Below are 21,004 nucleotides of genomic sequence, written 5' to 3' on the forward strand. Positions count from 1 at the left end.
GAAAATTTGAAGCAAAATGTTGTAAATTTCCTTTAAAATTTGGGATCTCTCTGATTGGAATGACCAATCACTTTCCATTTCTAGGTTTTCTCAGTTGTGGACAAGAGACAACGTGGATAAGGGTATGACTCTGAGGTAGATCTAGGTTTCCTTTTGGCTCCATTACTTTCTTCCTTTGCTGTAAAAGGTGAAAAATCAAAACAACTTTATAATTTTTGAGGCACTACTGTAAGAATTAAAAAAATAAATATGTGAAATGTTTAGAACAGAGCCTGGCTTAGATGATTGCTCAATTAGTGGCAACAATAACCTTGCTATGTACTATTACTGTGTATACTAATGACTCCAGAAACAAATATTCTAATTTCATTTATCTGTTTAATACAATCAATCTTGAAAGTTTGTTTTCATTTAAACAACAAATTAGATTATATACTTAGCAGAGTTTAGTAAAGTATTTTGATTATTAAGAGAGAATGATTTAGTTAAAGATCTCTGTAGGCTTTTTTCCCAAAGTGGATAGAATGGTCACAGATAAGGAAGTTATTTTTCATCACTTCCTCAATATCAGATAAAATATGACAGGAGATTCAGGAGGTTACATGAGATTTCCTGATGCAAATGTTTGGGGAGCAAAAGTCATACATAAGATTTTGTTTAGAAATGAATCATCAGAGCTCTCTCTTCCAGCCATCTGAGATGCTGAAAGGACAGAAGACTAAGAGGAAGAAGCTGGCTCAAGCCCCTGCTATTGTAAAGAAGCAGGAGACCAAGAAGATGGTCAATCCCTTGTCTGAGATAAGGCCCAAGAATTTTAGCATCAGACAGAACATCCTGCCCAAAAGAGACCTCATTTGACAAATAGTCCTACTACATCCGGCTGCAACGGCAAAGGGTTATTTTCTATAAATGTCTAAAAGTGCCTCTCATGATTAACCAGTTCACCCAGGCCTTGGATCACCAACAGCTACTCAGCTGCCTAAACTGGCCCACATATACAGACCAGAGACAAAGCAAAAGAAGAAGCAGAAATTGTGGTTCTGGGCTGAGAAGAAAGCTGCTGGCAAACGGGATATCCCCACTAAAAGGCCTCCTGCCCTTCAAGCTGGAGTTAATCTTGTCACCACCTTGGTGGGAAACAAGAAGTCTCAGCTGGTAGTGATTACACATGATGTGGATCCCATTGAACTGGTTGTCTTCCTGCCTGCACTGTGTCCTAAGCTGTGGGCTTCCCTACGCATTACCAAGGGGAAGGCTAGGCTGGGGCATCTGGTTCATGGGAAGACCTGCACCACTGTTGCCTTCTCACAGGTTAATTCAGAAGACAGGGGAGCTCTGGCTAAGCTGGTAGAAGCCACCAGGACCAAGTACAATGACAGATATGATGAGATCCACCATCACGGTGGTGGGGGGAGAGAGGAGCAATGTCCTGTGTCCAAAGTCTGTGGCTCACATTGCCAAGTTGGAGAAGACAAAGGCTAAAGAACTACCCACCAAACTGGCCTGAGTGGATGCTGTTGAATTTTCTTTACAGAAAAGTAATAAAAAGTTCTCTTTCAGTCACTTAAAAAAAAAAAAAGGAAATGAGTCATCAGTACCCAACCTTATCACAGAAGGCAGTTAAATTAAGTTGCCTCTTTTAAGAAGCAAACCCTATGGGAATTGGGTTCCTTGTGCTGCTATTTAACATCAAATTTTTTAAAAATCCAAACAATCTTTTTTTATATTTAAAAACTTTTTTTTTTAAGTTAGGGAGCCATGATCTGAACATGTTTTTAATATTGACTCATATTTAACTTGCATTTTATTTGTTATTTTTTGCCATGCCTTCATTTTGGATTATTAGATTTATTATCCACATATTTTATATACAATTGATCAGATTTATTATCAGTGAATTTTATACTTTGTTTTTACTTTTTTCTTTACTAATTATTTGCAATTATACTATTTTTCATCATGGTTGTATATTCTTTGTCTACTAAGTAATACTCATTTGCTATTTTCCATATTGACATACTATAAAAATAGTAGAGTTTAAAAACCTAATACAAATAACTTATTAAATAAGTAATGATGGTTTCGAGGTATGTTTGAATGATGGAATGTTTTGAAATACTGTGGTAGGATGAACTTTAAGGATCAACTTGCAAAGACACTGTTCTTGAATTTTTAGTCTCAGGAGAAAACACACTTAAGGAGGTGCAATTATTCTTTCCATTCACTTAGCTTGATATCCAAATATAAAGTCTAAAAACATTACTGGGGAATGTGTCAGGGACACTCTGAAGTGAGGAAGTGCAAGGCATGTCCAGGAATTGAAAGCCTATTGTGATTGGTGCAGAAGAACATGCAGTGGCAATGAGCCTGTGGAGGAAAAACAAGCCTGAATACCAAACTAAGTAGTTGAGACTTTATTCAGGGAATTTATTAAAGCAATGGGTTCGTGAAAAGTTGGATAATCGCATTTCTTTCACATTATCACGTGCTGCCCTTTATGCATGGGGAACTGAGTCAGTTTTAGAGCGAATGCATGGAATGTTCTTCTGACAGAGAAGTAAATGCCAAGGCCAGAGGTCATTAGCACATCTTCAGAGCCATAAAATTGGAATTGTGGATCTACTGAAAGACTTTGACTTAAAAAGAAAGCAGTTACAATTAAAGCAAGTATTAAAGAGTGTAATTGACGGGACATTTGCCAACTTTGAATTAATTAGATTTAGCTTTAATCTCTAGAAGTGCTGGTTGCAGCAAAATGAAACCATCCTTCTTCAATGTTGTAAGACATTAATGTTCCCATTATGATTCATTTACAGATTGAGCTCTTCCCAACTCTAATCTATCTGGTTGGTTAAAAATGAAGCGGTGGTTGCAAATAACCTGGGCTATTAGGAAGACCTCCATGGGATTCTAAATTAGTCAAGTGAAAGGCATTGCTCCCATTTCACTGTTACGAAAATGTAACCAACAAGTTCTACATTGCCAGGTTTTGCTCTGTGCTTGTGCATGGGTCTGAGTGCGTGAACATGCATAGGAATGCGTGCTTTTAGTGAAATGGGCAGGTATGAGATGTATTGATTGGGTTCTTCCTGTAATTGACTGAGTAGCAAACCTGTCACTTCTCCAAGTAGTGAATCATGTTGACAGAATTCATTACATTTTATAAGTTTTTGTCTTTGTCCACATCATTTGTAGTTGAAGCACATTTGGCATCTTTTAAAAGTGATCTCTGCAGCATTCCAGAGCCACTGAAGTATTTATCTTGACTTGGATAGTCCAGTTTCTCTGCTAGCACAGAAGAAGATTTTTAACATGAACAAGGTCCTTTCAACCACTCTTTGCTTTGGACTCCTAACTTTGTTAACTGTAATGATTTTTTTTGGAATTGGTGCATGGACAGCCATATCTTACCCAAGGTATGTACAGATGAATCTAAAATCCTATAGATGGGTAAATAATCCCTATCTTCCTGTTTGCATTGTCTTAATTTTTCTGACATTATTAAAATAATGCTGTAAGGCATTACTATGATGTAATCATTAAACATCCCTTCAAAAGCTACTGTTTTAAATTAAATGTAATCTGTGGTGTTGTTCTGCTCAAGTAAATTAATTGTAACCACCACCGTACTAAATTTATTTTGATTACATTGTATTATTTTTTTTTCTAATCATGGGGCACCTTTTTCTTACATCTACTCTATGACCAAAGGTAGTGAATGTATAAATATTAACACAATCAATTAACTAACATGTGCATATTTTAAAAATACATTTGGGGAAAGAAAAATAATAGTTTTACCCAATAAGACTATAAATAAGTTACTTGTGAAAGAAGAACGGCTCAGAGAAGAACTCATTAAGGTGGAAATTTGTGTTTGCAGAGATTTGGAAGTAATAATGCACGGGGAAATCTACACAGTATTTTCAGGAGGATGATGCTAACACCTACATTATGCATTGACTGTATTTATCAGATTTCTAACATATTTAGGGTACTTATGTTAAATGAAATAATGTAATCTATGACATCTACAAATATTTACCATGTAAAGTTGGAGAAAATAAGTTCCTGCTTTTGTAGTATTGTAACTTATACTGATCTTTCTTTAAAATTTTCAATGCATTTTGTAGTGGAAATAACTCTTCATCTGAGAATCAGTAAAGCTAAATTTAATGTTGATTCATTAGGCAAACAACCTCATTGAAACTTTTGCATAATTCTTTATGTTTGAAAAATAGTAACTTAAAATAGTGCTCTCTATTTTCCCTTCCAGCTTGGGATTTTGAGGTTACTGTCATCTAACTGACCCTCTTGATGGGCTGGAAAGAGCCTTTTGTCCTACTGGGTCAGAACATTATACATTTGGTTTATATAATATTGGACTGAGAAGGGGGCTCAAGTTTCTCTCCCTTTCAGAAGGAATTCAATTGTATTTGACCATGTTGCTTTAAATGCAGTTTTAAAAGTCAATGAAAAAGCAGTTCTTTTGGTAAAGAAACTAAAATTGCATAAATCCTTGTTATTTATTTATAGGGATTTTTCCATTGAAAAAAAAAATTGTCCCAGAGACATAAACAGAAACTTGGGAATCAAAAAGACTAGATTTTATCCATGGCTCACAGTTTGTCTTTGGCAGGTCAAAATCATTACACTTGGTAGGCCTCTATTGCTCTTCCTGTGAAATAATGAAATTTTCAATGTTCTTATCATAGCACAAACGTGTGGAAAAATGAGACCATTCGTGAGGACTTTGCAAAATTAGGATGTTAGTGGTAAATGTACCTTCTGATTTCATATGCACGTGGGATACAGCAGAATCCAACTCTAAAGCATTTTTCTAGATTAAAATTGCATAACACCTCTGACCCCAGAATACCACACATTGATGTCCTTCTATCACTGGCAGCGCATTGGAAAGGTTTCTCTCTGGGACTCCCTTGGATCTGTTGCCTTGTATGTAAATGGAAAAGATGAAATTACTAGTAAGGTTATTTTCTGAACTAAATTGTATGTGATTAGAGTATGCCTCTCTCCATGCCCACATTTGTCAAAGCAGCCAAACATTTGACTTATTGTGGTTTTTTGACACATTTTTCAAATAAGCATTTGTCCACTGACAGAGAACAAAGTTGGGATTAATCATCTCTTGCTCTGTGTTAGACAATATTCAAGACAAATGTCACGGTCTGCCAGCTTTAATTTGGTGGGGGTTACAGAAAAGCCTGGCTCCATGGGTAAACCTGACAATGAGCAAACTACCTACCACAAAAGATGGAAGAGTGACTACCATGACCCGGAAGACTATGGAAAATTTATGAATTTTTGGTATTATCATTATGGGGGGGGGGGGGTTCAGGTTTCTTTCTGGTAAAAATTTCTCATCTGTCTCCACTAAAATGCTTCAAATTTGAACAAAAAGCAAGGAGACAACAAAATCTTTTAAGTCTATCTTAAGTAGTAATGAATCAATATTATCTGTGTCTTTGCAAAAGCATTTACTCAGTCACGTCTGGGTAACTTTGCCATCCTTTGTGCTAAGGGTGCATCTACACTCAGGGAGTTTTTATTCAAACATTTCCTTTATCAATATTAACCTTTATAATTCATTTTTTTAAAAATAACTGTAGCTCAAAGACAGAAACATAGTCAAAATATGTGTTTTTTTTTTCTTTTAAAACTGTAGCTGTTTTAAAACTAAAAATGAAAACTGCTGATTTCCTAACAGTGAACGGGAGAATAATGAGGCACAAAAAAGTCAGCAGTAAGAGAGAGGGGAGCAGAGGACCACAGCTGAAAGGACTGTCACGGGAACAACTTCTCAGTCCTGTATTTATTAGATACAAGATAGGAACAAAGGAGAAGAAAATAAGGCTATACAATAGCCATACGTCTAGTAGGTAAACAAGAAGGAATGTGAGTCACAAGTTGGTCCCAAGTCTTAGAGGTAAATGAGGTAGACAAGAAGAGGAGTAAGGTGTGTGGGGTCCAGCAGCAGGGAATTGTAGTTGAGCAAGTGCACTTAAAGGGATTGCCTTAACAGCAGGCTTTCTCTGAGGCAGGGGAGACCAGGAAACAGGGAAGCAGGCAGCCATTCCACCCTGAGTGGGCCTGGCATTCCCAGCTGCCCCGCTTCCATGAAGCAGGCGATGTCCCACTCTGGGTGAGCCAGGCATCCCCGGCTGCTCGGCTTCAAGGACATTTATCATCCCCTCCACCAGAGGCCTGCTGCTAGTACATGTTTTTCTCAAGGTCATCTTGGGCATGCTTGTGTGACCAGTACAACTCCTCATTAGTTGTTATATTTTAAGCAGTATCTTATTCTGAGGGATGGTTACAGAAAACAAGAATAAAAAAGGTTCATTTCCTATTATATATCTTAGACAATACTTTCTTAACTTTAAGAATAAAAAATATTAAAAAAAATTTTTTTTAAAGATTTTATTTATTTACTTGACAGAGATCACAAGTAGGCAGAGAGGCCGGCAGAGAGAGAAAGGAGGAAGCAGGCTCCCCACGGAGCAGAGAGCCCAATGTGGGGCTCGATCCCAGGACCCTGGGATCATGACCTGAGCCGAAGGCAGAGGCTTTTAACCCACTGAGTCACCCAGGCGCCCCTATTTTAAAAAATTTTTGAGAAAACTTTTTTCTTCAGAGAGTCCTGTAAACAGTGGTTGCCTTAACAGGTAGTGACAAGACTTTTTGAGGACACTTATGCAAGTGTAGTTACCGCAAGCAAAAGTGGTAAAGAAAGACAAATAGGTTAATTTTCTTTTGTGAAAAATGTTCCACTTAAATATGCAGAAGTGGATTGTGAATTAAGCATATAAAATCTTCAGCTCTACTTTTCCTCCTTACTTCCTTCTTGTCTTATACTTTCTCTAGTTAAGGCAATGAAACAGTTGCTCTTATCACAGTTCTCTGACACAAGTAACCATTATCATCTGGCTATAAAATGTACCTTATGTCTTTTTCAAACAGAAACATTTTAAAGTTTATTATTTAACGTTTTCATAAACAACTGTAGTAACAATTATTGTATTGCATGGCCACGTCTTAAACTAAACTCTCTCTGAGGGTCTTCATTTAATTAATAGTAAGCAAAATTTCCATTGGTATTTTATTAGTGTTTTAATTAATCAATAGAAAAAACCCACAATGTCACAGATAATTTCTATGTTTATGATGTAAAGAAAATTGAAGAGCTGAGCACCAATGAACTATGTTTGGTCAGTGTGGAAACAATGCTGTCACTTGCCCCAAGTCATCCATTTGCTTCCTCACCAAGGCTTTTTGATTTCCTTCATTAGCCTCTCAGTCCTTTGAGTTCATCAATAAACATTTTCTAGACACAGAAAAGGCAGATGGTTTTATGGAATAATATAGTCAAGTCATGAGCCATTTCTGTAGCTAAAACCACAATACTCTCGCTTCTAAACTTCAAACTTACAAATCTAGCTTCTGCTCACACTGTCAGCTTGTCTGAGGAAATAAGAAGTAGAGAAAAATGATCCAAAGAAGTTCTATGATAAAGGTTTGATTTTTTAGGCCACCTCACAAAAGTTTATTTTATTTGTAATACACTAGTTATTATTTCAATTGTGTTATTTGTTCATAGCTATCTTATTGGGTCTACATGTTTTATAACTTGAGTAAAGGTTATTGTCCTGATTAAAAATATTTAATAAAATAAATATTTACAAAAAATTGGGTGATATTTCTGTTTTTAAGGTGCTGAAAGAGTTGGGCATCTGGTCAGTGAATAGAATGGGAGGGAAACTGACAAAGATAGAAAGATGTCAATTGGGAGAAAATAGACATCATGCAACCTCATCCACAGGGTTCCTTAGATAATTTAAATGCAATCTCCAGAACACAAAATGGCTCATATTTTAATGTGTATAACTCATAAAAATCTTAAAATTAAAAAAATATATAGATTTTTTCTTTAAAAACATACCTTTTATGTTTTTCATATTAAATACAAGAGTAGAAAATTTCAATAATGCAGGTAAAAAATAAGAAATTTACCTGTAATTCTACTACCTAGGAATGAAGGCAGGTAAATTTTAGGATTTCACCTTTCAGACATACTCTCTGTCTTTCCTTCTCCCTCTCTCACAGTCTGTCTTTGAGTGCTCCAATTCATTCATTGATTTTTTTTTAACAGCCTGTTTTTTTTGATTACACACCTTTCTCCACATGCCTTTTAATGATGACTATATGCATTGATAGTTACCAGTAAAATGTATTTAATTAGAAATACTTCCAGTGATACAGATAGAAAAGAGGAGTTTTATTACATTAAGGTGATTATTACAGGAAATGAACTATTTCCAGATAAGGAAGATACAAATCATGAGGAACTACTGCTGGCTCTACTAAATAAACATTTTGATTTCCAAAGACCTTCCAACATTGGTGAGTCAAGAATTTATTCTGTCTACTAGAACTAGAGGGTATCATGCTTAGCAAAATAAGTCAATTGGAGAAAGGCAACTATCATATGATCTCCCTGATATGAGGAAGTGGAGAAGCAGCATGGAGGGTTAAGTGGGTAGGAGAAGAATCAATGAAACAAGATGGGATTGGGAGGGAGACAAACCATAAGTGACTCTTAATCTCACAAAACAAACTGAGGGCTGCTGGGGGGACTGGGGTTGGGAGAAGGGGGTGGAGTTATGGACATTGCGGGGGGGTATGTGCTATGGTGAGTTATGTGAAATGTGTAAACCTCACAATTCACAGACCTGTACCCCTGGGGATAAAAAATATATTATATGTTTATAAAAAATAAAAATAAAAAAATCATACAAAAATAATTTATTCTGTCTTCTAATCTGTTCTTTCTAAATATTTATTTATATTAAATAAAATAATAACTACTCCCTTTTATGCTGCACTGATGGCTTAAGTGTTTTTATTATTTCATATTCATGTAAAAGCAATGGCATTATTAACAAATATTAAAATCCTATTTTCTTCAATTAGAAGGTCCTAGTGGTATCGGTAACCATGTAGTTACACCATAGTGATCTTTACTCATATTTTCATATCTATGCAACTTCTTATTGGTATAGTTTATACACACACACACACACACACACTACACAGATATATATATATATGTATATATATATATATATACACACATACACACACATACACAGATATATATATATATATATATATATATATATATATATATATTTTAGCTAAATGCTTCACATCCATTCATAGGTTTCCATTAGAAATTTCACAAATTAACAGAAGTCTCATAGCAGTTAAGTTAGCATATTTTGCAATCAAATTCTCCCAGTGTGAGAAATGGTTAAAGTAGAGACCATTGGGAAGTTTAGTCTACACCAACTGAGATTTTTTCTTTCTTTAAAGAACAGAAGAATCTAATTTATGTATCAGAATGTTCTCCAAGAAATGACAAATACTGTCAGAAACTTGGTAAGTCTAGCCTGAGAGAAAATGTGACAATATGTCAATGTGGTATACTCTCAGAAAACATCTGGTCTTCTAAAGAAAATGTCTATTCATGGGACAATGTGCTGACTACAACAATATTTTAATAAATATTTTTAAAATACAAGGTTTTAAAATTAGAAGTAAGATATTCTCTTTGAAAAATTGAATGAAATTATACAAGAGAAAAACTTATACTCAAATTTTAACGGGGGGAGTTATTATTCATATTTTAGGTGTTTATCAGTTGAATTACATAGATGCTTGTGTCCTGCTCTTTTTGCTTAAAATTGTTTTCTAAGATTTCCTCATATCAGTAAAATAGTTTATTTCTAAATAATAGCACATGTTAGAACTATGGTCTTTTTTAGAAAGCTTTATGTTTATTACTAGAAATCAGATATTTTCTCATTACATAACTGGTTACAAGTCAATGTTATAGACATTGAGAAAGTATTTGGGTTTTATATTAGGAATGATGGGTGGTCTTAAATCATATGAAAAAAGACTTTGCCTTCCAGATAAGATCCTAATGCGTGTCCTGAAGTGAATAAAATATTACTTGCAATGAAATTTTTCATATGAAAAATGTATCTTGCAGATAGACAACTGGCTAGCAAATTGGAAGAACTTAAGCAGGTGAGAATGTGCAATACTTACATTTCAATTTTAATAATAATTATAAGGCATTTTTTTGGGTACAGTTTTGAAAAATTATTAGTGCTATACTGTTAAATTTTTTTATTCCTGCTAGAGAAAAAGTGAAGTAATTCACTAGGGAAAAAATAGTCAAATTACACTTAAGCTAAAAAAAAAAAAAAGAAAAGAAAAGAAAACCAAAATGAAACTATAGCTGAAGAGATCTTGAGACGAAATGCATCCCAGCTCTTCAATTACCTAACTATAAGACATGGATAAATTAAAATTCTCTGGATTTAAATCTTATCTGTAAAATGGGAGGCTATACTGAGATTGGTGATTTTTAATAACATAGTTATTATTTTAAAAAGTGAAAATACTTTTTCCCAAATAAATCGGATGTGGTGCTAGTAAGTGAAGCACATGAAGGTGGAGCTCTTCTGCTTAAATCACCTGGTTGCAGGCCTGAAGTGTCACCTTCCTGACCTGCTCTTAGCCCTTCTGATTGGGAGCCCCTTAGCAGCCTTATTTCTCCACTGCTTGACAGGTTGGGAAGAAAATTCGAAAATCACCAGATTAGATGATTTCAAAACTTGTCCGCATACATGCATGCAAATTCATTATTGTAAAAACTGTGTGGCTGTTTGGGAGAGAGAATTGTACTCCATCATTTTGAGCAGGCTGGACATGGACACCTTCAGTAGCCAGGCTGAACTCTATTTTGGTAGAGTTAGGTCTTCAGAGCATGGGCAATCAGAGAGCTTGCTAAAAATTAACATGGGTTGAATACCAGGTAAAAGTCCTAAGGCCTCAAAATACCTCCCCTTTCCTTCTGGAAAGGAGAAATATTTCAGGAAATTCAAACATTTACATAACTCTTTGAAACTCCTTGAAAAGGAATGCTCATTATGGGTGACATAAAATCCAGTCCAGCAACACAGGCTGTGTTTATAAGCTCCCCATTAATTAACACCTGGAGTTGACTTCCTTCACTATAAACCTGTTTTTTCCTATCTCCTGTTGAGTCATGTACCTTTCCAAACCAGTCTCTAACTACAAGTTTCCTTGGATTTTCTATTTAATTCTTTTTGTTTATTTTCTTTATTATTTTTCTCCTTTTCCATTCCTTTTTTCCCTCCTTTCTTACTGCCTTCTTCCATTTTTTTTCCATGATTTTTCCTTTCTTTTTCTAATTATTCCTCTTTTTCAATAGAAAGCAGCATCATTCTCATTAAATATTTATAATTTTTATATTTGATTTTTAACAGTTGGAAAAGCTAAAAGAGCAGTTTACGGAGGCAAAAGATGTTGAGATATCCTATGCTATAGATGGTCCATCTTCTTCCCCTCCAAGCAAGCAAGGTAAATTTTAATTTCAAAGTTCTAAAATTGGCATCTGATAGATTACTTTCACAATTATTACTAAAAGGGAAAAGAGTGACTTGTCATTTCTTAATCCTATGGTGATTATTAAGATTGAGGTTCATATTTTTTAAAAAGATGCCAATGAATATGTTCCTTTGTGAATATATCTGAGCTCTGTCATGTTTACAGAAGTGGATAGTAAGGTCATATGTAAAATAGGCCCTTATTGCTAAAAATTGTAACCTACCCTTGTTATTCTGGTTAAAGACTGGAGTTGGGAGAATCATAAATAGAAGCAATCAAGTTTTAAGTCAATTCAAATTTTAGAAGATCTTTATTGAAGTAAGGTGAACCTTCATTGCTCTAACACTTGGTTCAAGTTTTGAATCATAACATTTAATTTTAGAAAGATTTGTCTTTTATATCCTTCTTGTTTTTTCATAACATTTCTTGGGAAATTCTTGTTTCTTGCTGAATTAGTTATATTTGAAAAAACTTTGTATATATTTCTCCATTCATATAGTGATGTGAGCCTTCCTAAGACTCCTTTTATTTATCTACATTTCTCCCCTCCTTCCAGATTTGTCTTTAACTTGTACAAAAACCTATTTCACAATGCTAGTAAGTGGGAAGAGGATGCACTGGTATTATTTAAACACTTAACATATTCAAGACATTTTGTACTTTAATATGTCAAAATATTGTGGTTAAATACACAGGCTCTAGAGATAAACTGCCTGGGTTCAAATCAGCATTGACATTTCCTACCTGTTTGAACTTGAGCAATTATAAAACATCTTGTGCCTCATTTTCTTTCCCCCAAATTGCAAATTATAATAATAATTATCTTTATGAGATTGTCGGGAAGATTTGATAGGTAAATATAGGAAAGACATTTAGAATAACGCCTGGTATATAGTAAGTACTAAGTAAGCCTAACTTGTTTTTTATGGTTTTGATCAATACTATAATTATTATTTTATTTTCATCATAAACACCAAAGGATAACTATTACTATGCTTATTTTATAGATGAGGAAATTATATCTCAGAGAGGTGAAATTACATGCCAAAAATAACCCAACTGCTAAGTGACTCAAAGGAAAGTGTAGTAGAAGATGAATTGAAGATGTAAAGGAGAGAAACTTCAGGATTTTTAAGGACTTTAGCTTTTATTGAGTATCATATGGAATATCATTGGAAACTTGTAGCAAAATAGAAATATGAGATAAGATTTAACGGAGCCACTCTGATGCTTCGTGGAGAATACACTGCAAAAGATGGGCAAAGGTAGAAGCAGAGAAACCATTAATGAGGAAAATTTAGTCATTCAGATGGTAAGTGGTAGTAGCTTGGATTAGGGTGGCAGTAGTGAATTGGTAAGAAGGGGTTTGATTCTGGATATAAGTTGAACAAAAAAATCAACAAAATTTGTTGTAGAATTGCATGTTTGTTTGTTTTTTTAAAGGAAGACATCAAAAGTGATTTCAAAGTTTTTTTTTAATCAACTAGGAAAAGAGGGTAATTTCTATTTATTGAGTCAGAGATCGCTGGAAGAGGAGAACGTTTGGTGGTATAGAAGCACTGGGATAGACATTTATTAGGCCTTCCCACAATTAGCATAGTTTAGGTTATCTTGTGGTATCAGTTTTAATCCAAATCTCAGAGGCTTATTTTATAATAAAGTCCAATGCATGTTGCACAGCCCAGTTCTATTTTCTGGCTATATCATCTAGAAGGTTGTTATAGCTTGACTGCCCCTAATATTTCCAAGACACAGGAAAGGGATAGAGGATACATCCCAGCTCTAAATTCCCTGAGTTCAGAACTCAGTTCAGTGACAGGTATCAGTTCTCCTGAAGTCTGTTGGCTAGAATTAGTCATGTGGACTGCCACCAAAATATTGGCAAGACAGGCTGAGACATTTTAGGAAGTACGTATAATACTTGGAAAGCTCTGCCTGTACCACACGCGGTCAATCCTTTGATCTCCCCTTAACCACATAGACTATACTCAATGCCTTCCCTTTAGAGACAATCCCAGATCTCTTTCAGTGACTGAACCCAGAAGTCAGTGAACAGGCTCTCCAGGAGGAGATACGTACCAGCCTTCATCAGCTACAGTGTGGCTTCTTCTTCTTCATTCACAGACCTGCTGGCTGAAAAGACAAATCCAAAAACTGGCAGAACCAGGACAGGATAATGAGAACTGATAATCCCTTTCATAAAGGAAACCAAGAGACACACAGAATGCTATCCTCCAGCAATTCTGAAATCCCACTGGGCAAATATTATAAAGGTCTCCTACCCTGGGGTTGGAAAAAGGTGTCTTGACTGGAGCCTGTATTATCTAAGAGGAGTCATTTGCCTATTGTGATGTTTCCACTGGCTGCACTGTTTGAAATTTTTGCTTTTTCGTTTTTATCTCTGGACCCATTTTATGTGCCACTCGGGGATTATTCCTTTCTCCAGATGGCACAGTTTTCTCAGGTCTCGTCCTACTTTTGCAAAGTTGGAGGTACAAGGATTATTTTGTCTTTACGTGTTGAAGATATTTTTATTTTAGGATCTATGGTTTCTTTGACATTGATGTTCCTTCAAAAATTAGAAAGCTTCTCATGTACTTGCTCCATGCACACACTTTTTAAAAAAATCAATTTTAATTATTCTGCGTTCTCACCCCCAATTTAGTAGCAGTTGCCTTCAAAGTATCTGGAATATACCTTAAAGACTACATTACCAGTCTGATTTTTGTCCTGAGTTCTTTATTCCAACTGCTATTTACAGAGGCTCTATCACTTAGAGTGTTTTAAAATCTCATAGTGTTTGGGACTTAGAAGAAGTTAGTTCTTTCAACATTTTGAGATTTTGTTTTCTGGACTCTCTTTATTCCCACTGTATTTGTTGTCAAATTGTATTTGGGGATAAATTAGGCAAACTCCATTAGCAAACTAACCTTATGATTTCAGTAATGAAGCTACTTTAAGATTTATGTTTTGATTACATGAAGCCTCGCATATGTTGGTCATTTTCCTTTACTCTGTATCTACTCTATGTGTTCCCGAGGTAGAACGGGAGAGAGATGGAGGTAAACACACTCTTAACTGCTAAAATTAGGCACATGATCTTAATTTAACTGAACAGGGTCAGGAAAGCACCTGGAAAATGTAAAAAAAAAAAAAAAAGCACAAGGGTTATTTGGAGAATCATATTTCTACCACAGACATCTTGAGCTTGTCATTACCATGCATAACAGTATCTCGACAGTATAGTAGCCTCCTCATGCATGTTTTGTAGTTTCAGTTACCTGTGCTCAGCCATGGTTCAGAAGCAAACAATCCTCCTCTGATATGTCAGCAGCATTTTGGTCAGTAGTAGCCTGATATTATGTCATAGAGCCTGTGTCATTCACCTCACTTCATGTCATCATGTAGGCATTGTATTATCTACATCATCATCAGAAGAAGGGCGACTAGAGTATAAGATATTTTGAGAGAAAGAGGCCAATTTCACATAACTTTTATTGCAGTGTATTGTTATAATTGTTCTAGTTATTAGTTATTAGCTATTGTTATTAATCTCATTGTGCCCAGTTTATAAACTGAACTTTATTGTAGTATATATGCTTAGCAAAAAACATAGTATTTATAGCATTCTGCAGTATAGAAACTGCAATACTATCTGCAGTTTCAGACATCCACTGGGGGTCTTGAAACATGTCTCCCACAGATAAGGGGGGACTTCTTTAGTGATCTGAGTAGACCATTGAATATATTAATTTGAAGTTTAAGGAAGCAGCTCATATTGGAGATATAAATTTGACAGTTATCAGCATATCAATATTGCTTGTTATTGTGATCAAACCATCTAAGAAATGACTCTAGGTATAAAAGAGAAGACAGGGGCGCCTGGGTGGCTCAGTGGGTTGGGCTGCTGCCTTCGGCTCAGGTCATGATCTCAGGGTCCTGGGATCGAGTCCCGCATCGGGCTCTCTGCTCAGCAGGGAGCCTGCTTCCCTCTCTCTCTCTCTCTCTGCCTGCCTCTCCATCTACTTGTGATTTCTCTCTGTCAAATGAATAAATAAAATCTTAAAAAAAAAAAAAAGAGAAGACAGCTCAGGTGATTCCAAGGTTAGAGGTTGGGCAGAAGAGAGAATCAGCAAAGGAGGCTTAATAGAGTGGCTACCAAGGAAGAAAGTGACCAATAAAGAAGACTTCACAGTTTCTAGGAAGTAGTGTAAGTGTATTTAAAGCTATAATAGGCCCATTAGTTGATGACTTCAACTTTCCTTCTGAACAGCAATAAAAGATAATTAACAGCTTTGACAAGAATTGTTTTGTGGACTTTGGCTAAAGAGAATATGATAAAGCAATATTTTTATCATTTCTCTGGTACCACTGACAATAGACACCACTTTTGAGAAATCTTGTTCTAAAGGGTATAAAAAATTAGAATATTAGCTAGAGCACTTTGAAGTCTGATCAAAGAATCTTCTTTGTTTTTAAGCAAGGATATATTAAAATATATTTGTATGTAGTAGGAATAAAATAAATATTTGTGGTGATAAACATGAAGTAGATGCCCAGGTTAAGTCACAGAAACAACCCACCTTATAGTTAAAGTGTTGTTCTATTGTGTAACTAGAAGTTGTTCTACTATGAATTCCCTTGTGTGAAGGTAAAATGGACACAGAGATCCAGCTAATGCTAAAGTAAATTATACTTACCGGGAATATTATAATTTGCTTTAATCGTTTAATATATAATTGATAGACACCTGCCAAATTCACTAAGAATGGTGCTGTCTAATGTGATAAAATACAACATCTTTTCATGATAAAAACCCTTAACAATATTGGGTATTGAAGGAACATGCTGAACTTAGTAAAGGCCATATATAACCAACCCACAGCTAATATCATATTCAATGAAGAAAAATAGAAAGGGATTTCTCTGAGTTTGAGAACAAGACAAGGTTACCCACTCTCACTACTTCTATTAGGTATAGTACTGGAAGTCCCAGCTAGAGCAATTAGAAAAGACAAAGAAATAAAAGGCATCCAAATCAGGAAGGAAGAAGTAAAACTGTCACTAATTGCTGATGGTATGATCGTATGTATATAAAATCCTAAAAAGTCAATCAAAAACTTGTTGAAATTAATTAATGATTTCAATGAAGTGGCAGATTAAAGAATCAGCTTACAGAAATCAGTGGCATCCCCTTATGCTAATGATGAAGCATTGGGAAAAAAAATCCCAATCACAATAGCATCAAAAATAATAAAATACCTAGTTAATAAAATGTTATTGAATTAGAGTTGATATACAATATTATTTTAATTTCATGTATGCAGCATTATAATACAACATTAGGAAGTGGTCACCAAAATAAATCTACCTACCATCTGTTACCATATAAAGTGTTTAAATATTTTTAACTACATTCCTTATTTTGTACACTGTATCCCCATGTCTTACTTATTTTATAACTGGAAGTTTGTACATTTTAACTCCCTTCCTCTATTTCACTCCCTCCCCTCTAACAACTGCCAGATTATTCTCTGCATCTAAAAGTCAGTTTTTGTTTTCTTTTATTTATTCATTTGTTTTATTTTTTAGAGTCTACATATAAGTAAAATCATATGGTCTTTGTCTAACTTATTTTATTTGGCATAATACCGTTTAGGTCCATCCATGTTGTCATGAATGGCAAAATTTAATTTTTAATAGATATTCCATTGTGTGTGTGTATAATCAATCTTCTTTATTTATTCATCTATTGATGGACACAGGTTGTTTCTATATCTTTGCTATTGTAAATAAGGCTACAGTCAACATAGGAATGCATGTACCTTTTCAAATTACTGCTTCCATTTTCTTCAGTTAAATACTCAGAAGTAGAATTGTACCATATTGTAGTTCTATTTTTAATTTTTGAGGAACATCCATACTTTTTCAGTACTGGCTACACCATTTTGCATTCCCACCTATAGTGTACAAATATTCCTTTTTCTCCACATCTTTGCCAACAGTTGTTATTTATTTATTTATTTTGATAACAGCCATTCTGACAGGTATGAGGTGATATCTCATTGTGGTTTTGATTTGCATTTTTTGGATTATTAGTGATGTTGAACATCTCTTCATATATCTGTTGGCCATTTGTATTACTTCTTTGGAGAAATGTTTACTCAGGTCCTCTGCCCATTTACTTAGGAAAAAATTTAATCAAGGGAGTGAAGGATCTGCACAATGACAACTATAAAACTGTGCTGAAAGAAATCGAAGAAGACACAAACAAATGGGAAGAAATCTGTGCTCATGGACTGGAATAATAAATATTGTTAAAATGGCCATATTCCCCTTAGCCCTCTACAGGCTCAATGCAATCCTCACCAAAATATCAAAGGCATTCTTCGCAGAAATAGAAGAAAGAATCTAAAGTTTATGTGGAACCATAAAAGACACCAAATAGCCAAAAAATATTCTGAGCATAAAAGAACAAAACCTGATTTCAAATTACACTGTAAAGCCATAGTAATAAAAACTATGTGGTACTGACACAAAAATATACATATAGACCAATGAAACAGAACAGAAAGCCCAGAATTAAATCTCGGTATGTACAGTCAACTAATATTCAACAAGGGAGCCATGAACACCTCTGGGGGGAAGGATAGTCCTTCAACAAATAATGCTGGGAAAAACATGCAGAACAATGAAATTGGACCCTTATATCACATCACTCACAAAAATTCACTTGAAATGGATAAAAGACTTCAACATAGACTTGATAACATAAAACTCCTAGAAGAAAATATAGATCAGAGGCTTATAAATATTGGTCTCAGTAATGACTTTTTGCACATGACACCAAAAACACAAGCAACAAAAGGAAAAATTAACAAATGGGACCACATCAAACTCAAAAGTCCCTGCACAACAAAAGAAACAATGCAATGAAATGACAAATTATAGAATGGAAGGAAATTTTATTTTCTTGCAAATATGGAAGAAATGGAAGAAAATTTTGTCAAATTGTATATTGGATAAGAGGTTAATATCCAAAAAATATAAAGAATACAACTTAATAAAAAATATAACTTAATAACAACAGGAAACCCCTAAAAGCATCTAATTGAAAAATGGACAGAACTAGATTTTTTTTTCTAAAAAGGATATCAAAATACCCAAAAAAGCACATAAAAGATGTTCAACATCACTAATCAGCAGGAAATGCAAATCAGAACCACAGTGAAATGTCATCTCACACCTGTTAGTATGGCTATCGTCAAGAAGACAAGAGACACTGAGTGAAGTTGAGAACATGGTAAAAGGGAGCTCTTATACACTGTTGATAGGAATGTAAATTCATCCAACTGCTATGGAAAACAATATGAGAGTTCCTCAAAAAAGTAAAAATATATGTACCATATGATCCAGCAATTCCACTTCCAGGTGGATCAATGGATGAATGGATAAAATTTATATATATATATATTTTTTTTTTTCAGCCATGAGAAAGGAGGATATCCTGTCTTCTGCAACGACACAGATGACATCTGAGCCCATTATGGTAAGCAAGATAAGTCAGACAGAGAAAGACAAGAACCGTATGATATCACGTATACGTGGATCTAAAAAGGTGAAACGCATGAAAAAATGGAGTAAAATGGTGGTAATCAGTAGATCATGGAGGCAAGGGGCTTGGATAAGATTGATGGAGTTAAAGTATACAAACTTGTAATATACAGTAAATAAGTTACAGAAATCTAATGCACAATGCAATGAAAGGGGACAATAATATTGTACTCTAATGATGTAATCTGACATAGACTACTTCAATGGCAATCATATTACAAAACATAAATTTATCAAAGTAACACACTGTATACCTGTATACCTTAAATTTATGAAATATAATGTCAAATTTATTAAATTTTTTAAAAAGGAAGAAAAAAAAGTCTCCTTAGCTCTCACTCTGGTCTATTTACTTAGTTGTACTCCTAAGGACTTTAGTTTTTTGGATTCATAAGCTGATGTAGGATAGAAGCAGCTCATTTGAAGAAACCTGGGGATGGGAGGTGAAAAATAAACATATAGCTGTCTAACACATAGCATCCTGCTGAAAACAGGGTTACAAGAGTGAACCGGAGAGACGTCAAATGACACCAGAATGCTAGCAAGAAGTTTCCTTCAAACAGACTAAATATAGAATAGATAAGCATTGAAGAATTAAGCTCTACTGGGGATATCATTCATGACACTTCCTTTCATCCAGTTCCAGAAAGCTTCCCAAACTATATTCCATTGCATACTTAATCGAGCCACTCATGAGTAATTTTTGGATACGTGTGCATTTCTATTTTCCTGACAGATACTCAATGATATCTGAAGGGCCAGAAAAGGTAGTGATGGTAACTTTCCAAAGCACACTATAAAAAGAAGATTGGATTAATGGGCCAGGCTCCTCAGTTTAATGTCTGAAAATAAACTCCTTTCATAGGATTTGAATATGGTTTCATTTAAAGGAAGCTGTGGCTCTTGTAGAAATGAAAAGTAGACTCTGAGTGCTGTCACAACACTGGATGTGTAGGTGGTGATGAGCTTGAGGGTTACAGTTTACAGAGTGAATAGAGAGGGAGGGAAACCTGGCCAGCAGACAGACTTTTACCGTTTATTTCAAAGAGGATTTCAATGAGTATCTTTTTTTTTTTTTAAGTCTTTTTCATCAATAGTAAATCAAAAACCTGTCTCCCTGAGGTCTTAATTTTATAAACCACTTAGACTGAAGGAAATTAAAGAAATTTATAATGAGTCTATGAAGTTACTTTAAGTCAGGCGATTGGGAATAACCTACAGAAGATTTAAAATGACTCAGTCCTGCATTTGAAGATTAAAATAATGTTAGAATTGGTTTGATTTTTCTGAAGCATCATTTCTATGATCAGAATGTGAAGACTGAATGTGACAATTAAATTACTTAAATAACAAATGACCTGCAAAGTGAACGTTAAACTCTCTCCCTACTTTTCCTCCCCCAGTAAGTTGAAACATATTTATCACAGTTTTTACTCATGTGACTTTCTTTTTGGGATTTCAGTTACCCCAGATATAAAACAGAGGGTTGTATCTAATAGGACAACTGTATTACATGCATTATCTGAACTGTATTACACACATTATCATGTAGAAGAGTACTATCCAATAGAACTTTCTGTGATGAGGTGACTACTCTGTAATGCAGGGCTCATTATGGTAGTCACTGGCTACAAATTACTAATGAGTAATCTAAATGTGGCTAGTGTGATGGAGAAGGTGAATTTTCAGGTTTTATTTAATATTTATCAATTTATAGATTCCCATGAGGCTGATAACAACTGTATTGAATGTTCCTTTTACAAAACTCTCTCATGCTGAGGCACACATAACCTATTTTATTCAAATGTAATGTTTCATCAAATATCCTCCTAATAAAGAATGTATTTTGCTTTCTTTTTTAGCATGCTTTTGGAAATACTGTGTCTGA

At 34.7% G+C, this 21,004-nt stretch overlaps 1 protein-coding gene and 1 pseudogene across 1 annotated transcript; both read left to right on the plus strand.

Moving 5' to 3' along the window:
* Positions 1-699: 699 nt before the first annotated feature.
* On the plus strand, positions 700-1,507 carry LOC132010509 (large ribosomal subunit protein eL8-like; annotated as a pseudogene).
* Positions 1,508-3,312: 1,805 nt separating this feature from the next.
* Positions 3,313-21,004, plus strand: UTS2B (urotensin 2B). Its single transcript, XM_059388021.1, is given in 6 exon segments — positions 3,313-3,372; positions 3,374-3,416; positions 8,323-8,421; positions 10,076-10,113; positions 11,382-11,475; positions 20,979-21,004. Coding segments are annotated over 6 exon segments (360 nt in total).

The sequence above is a fragment of the Mustela nigripes genome, chromosome 2 (genome assembly GCF_022355385.1).
Source record: "Mustela nigripes isolate SB6536 chromosome 2, MUSNIG.SB6536, whole genome shotgun sequence".
Classification (NCBI taxonomy): Eukaryota; Metazoa; Chordata; class Mammalia; order Carnivora; family Mustelidae; genus Mustela; species Mustela nigripes.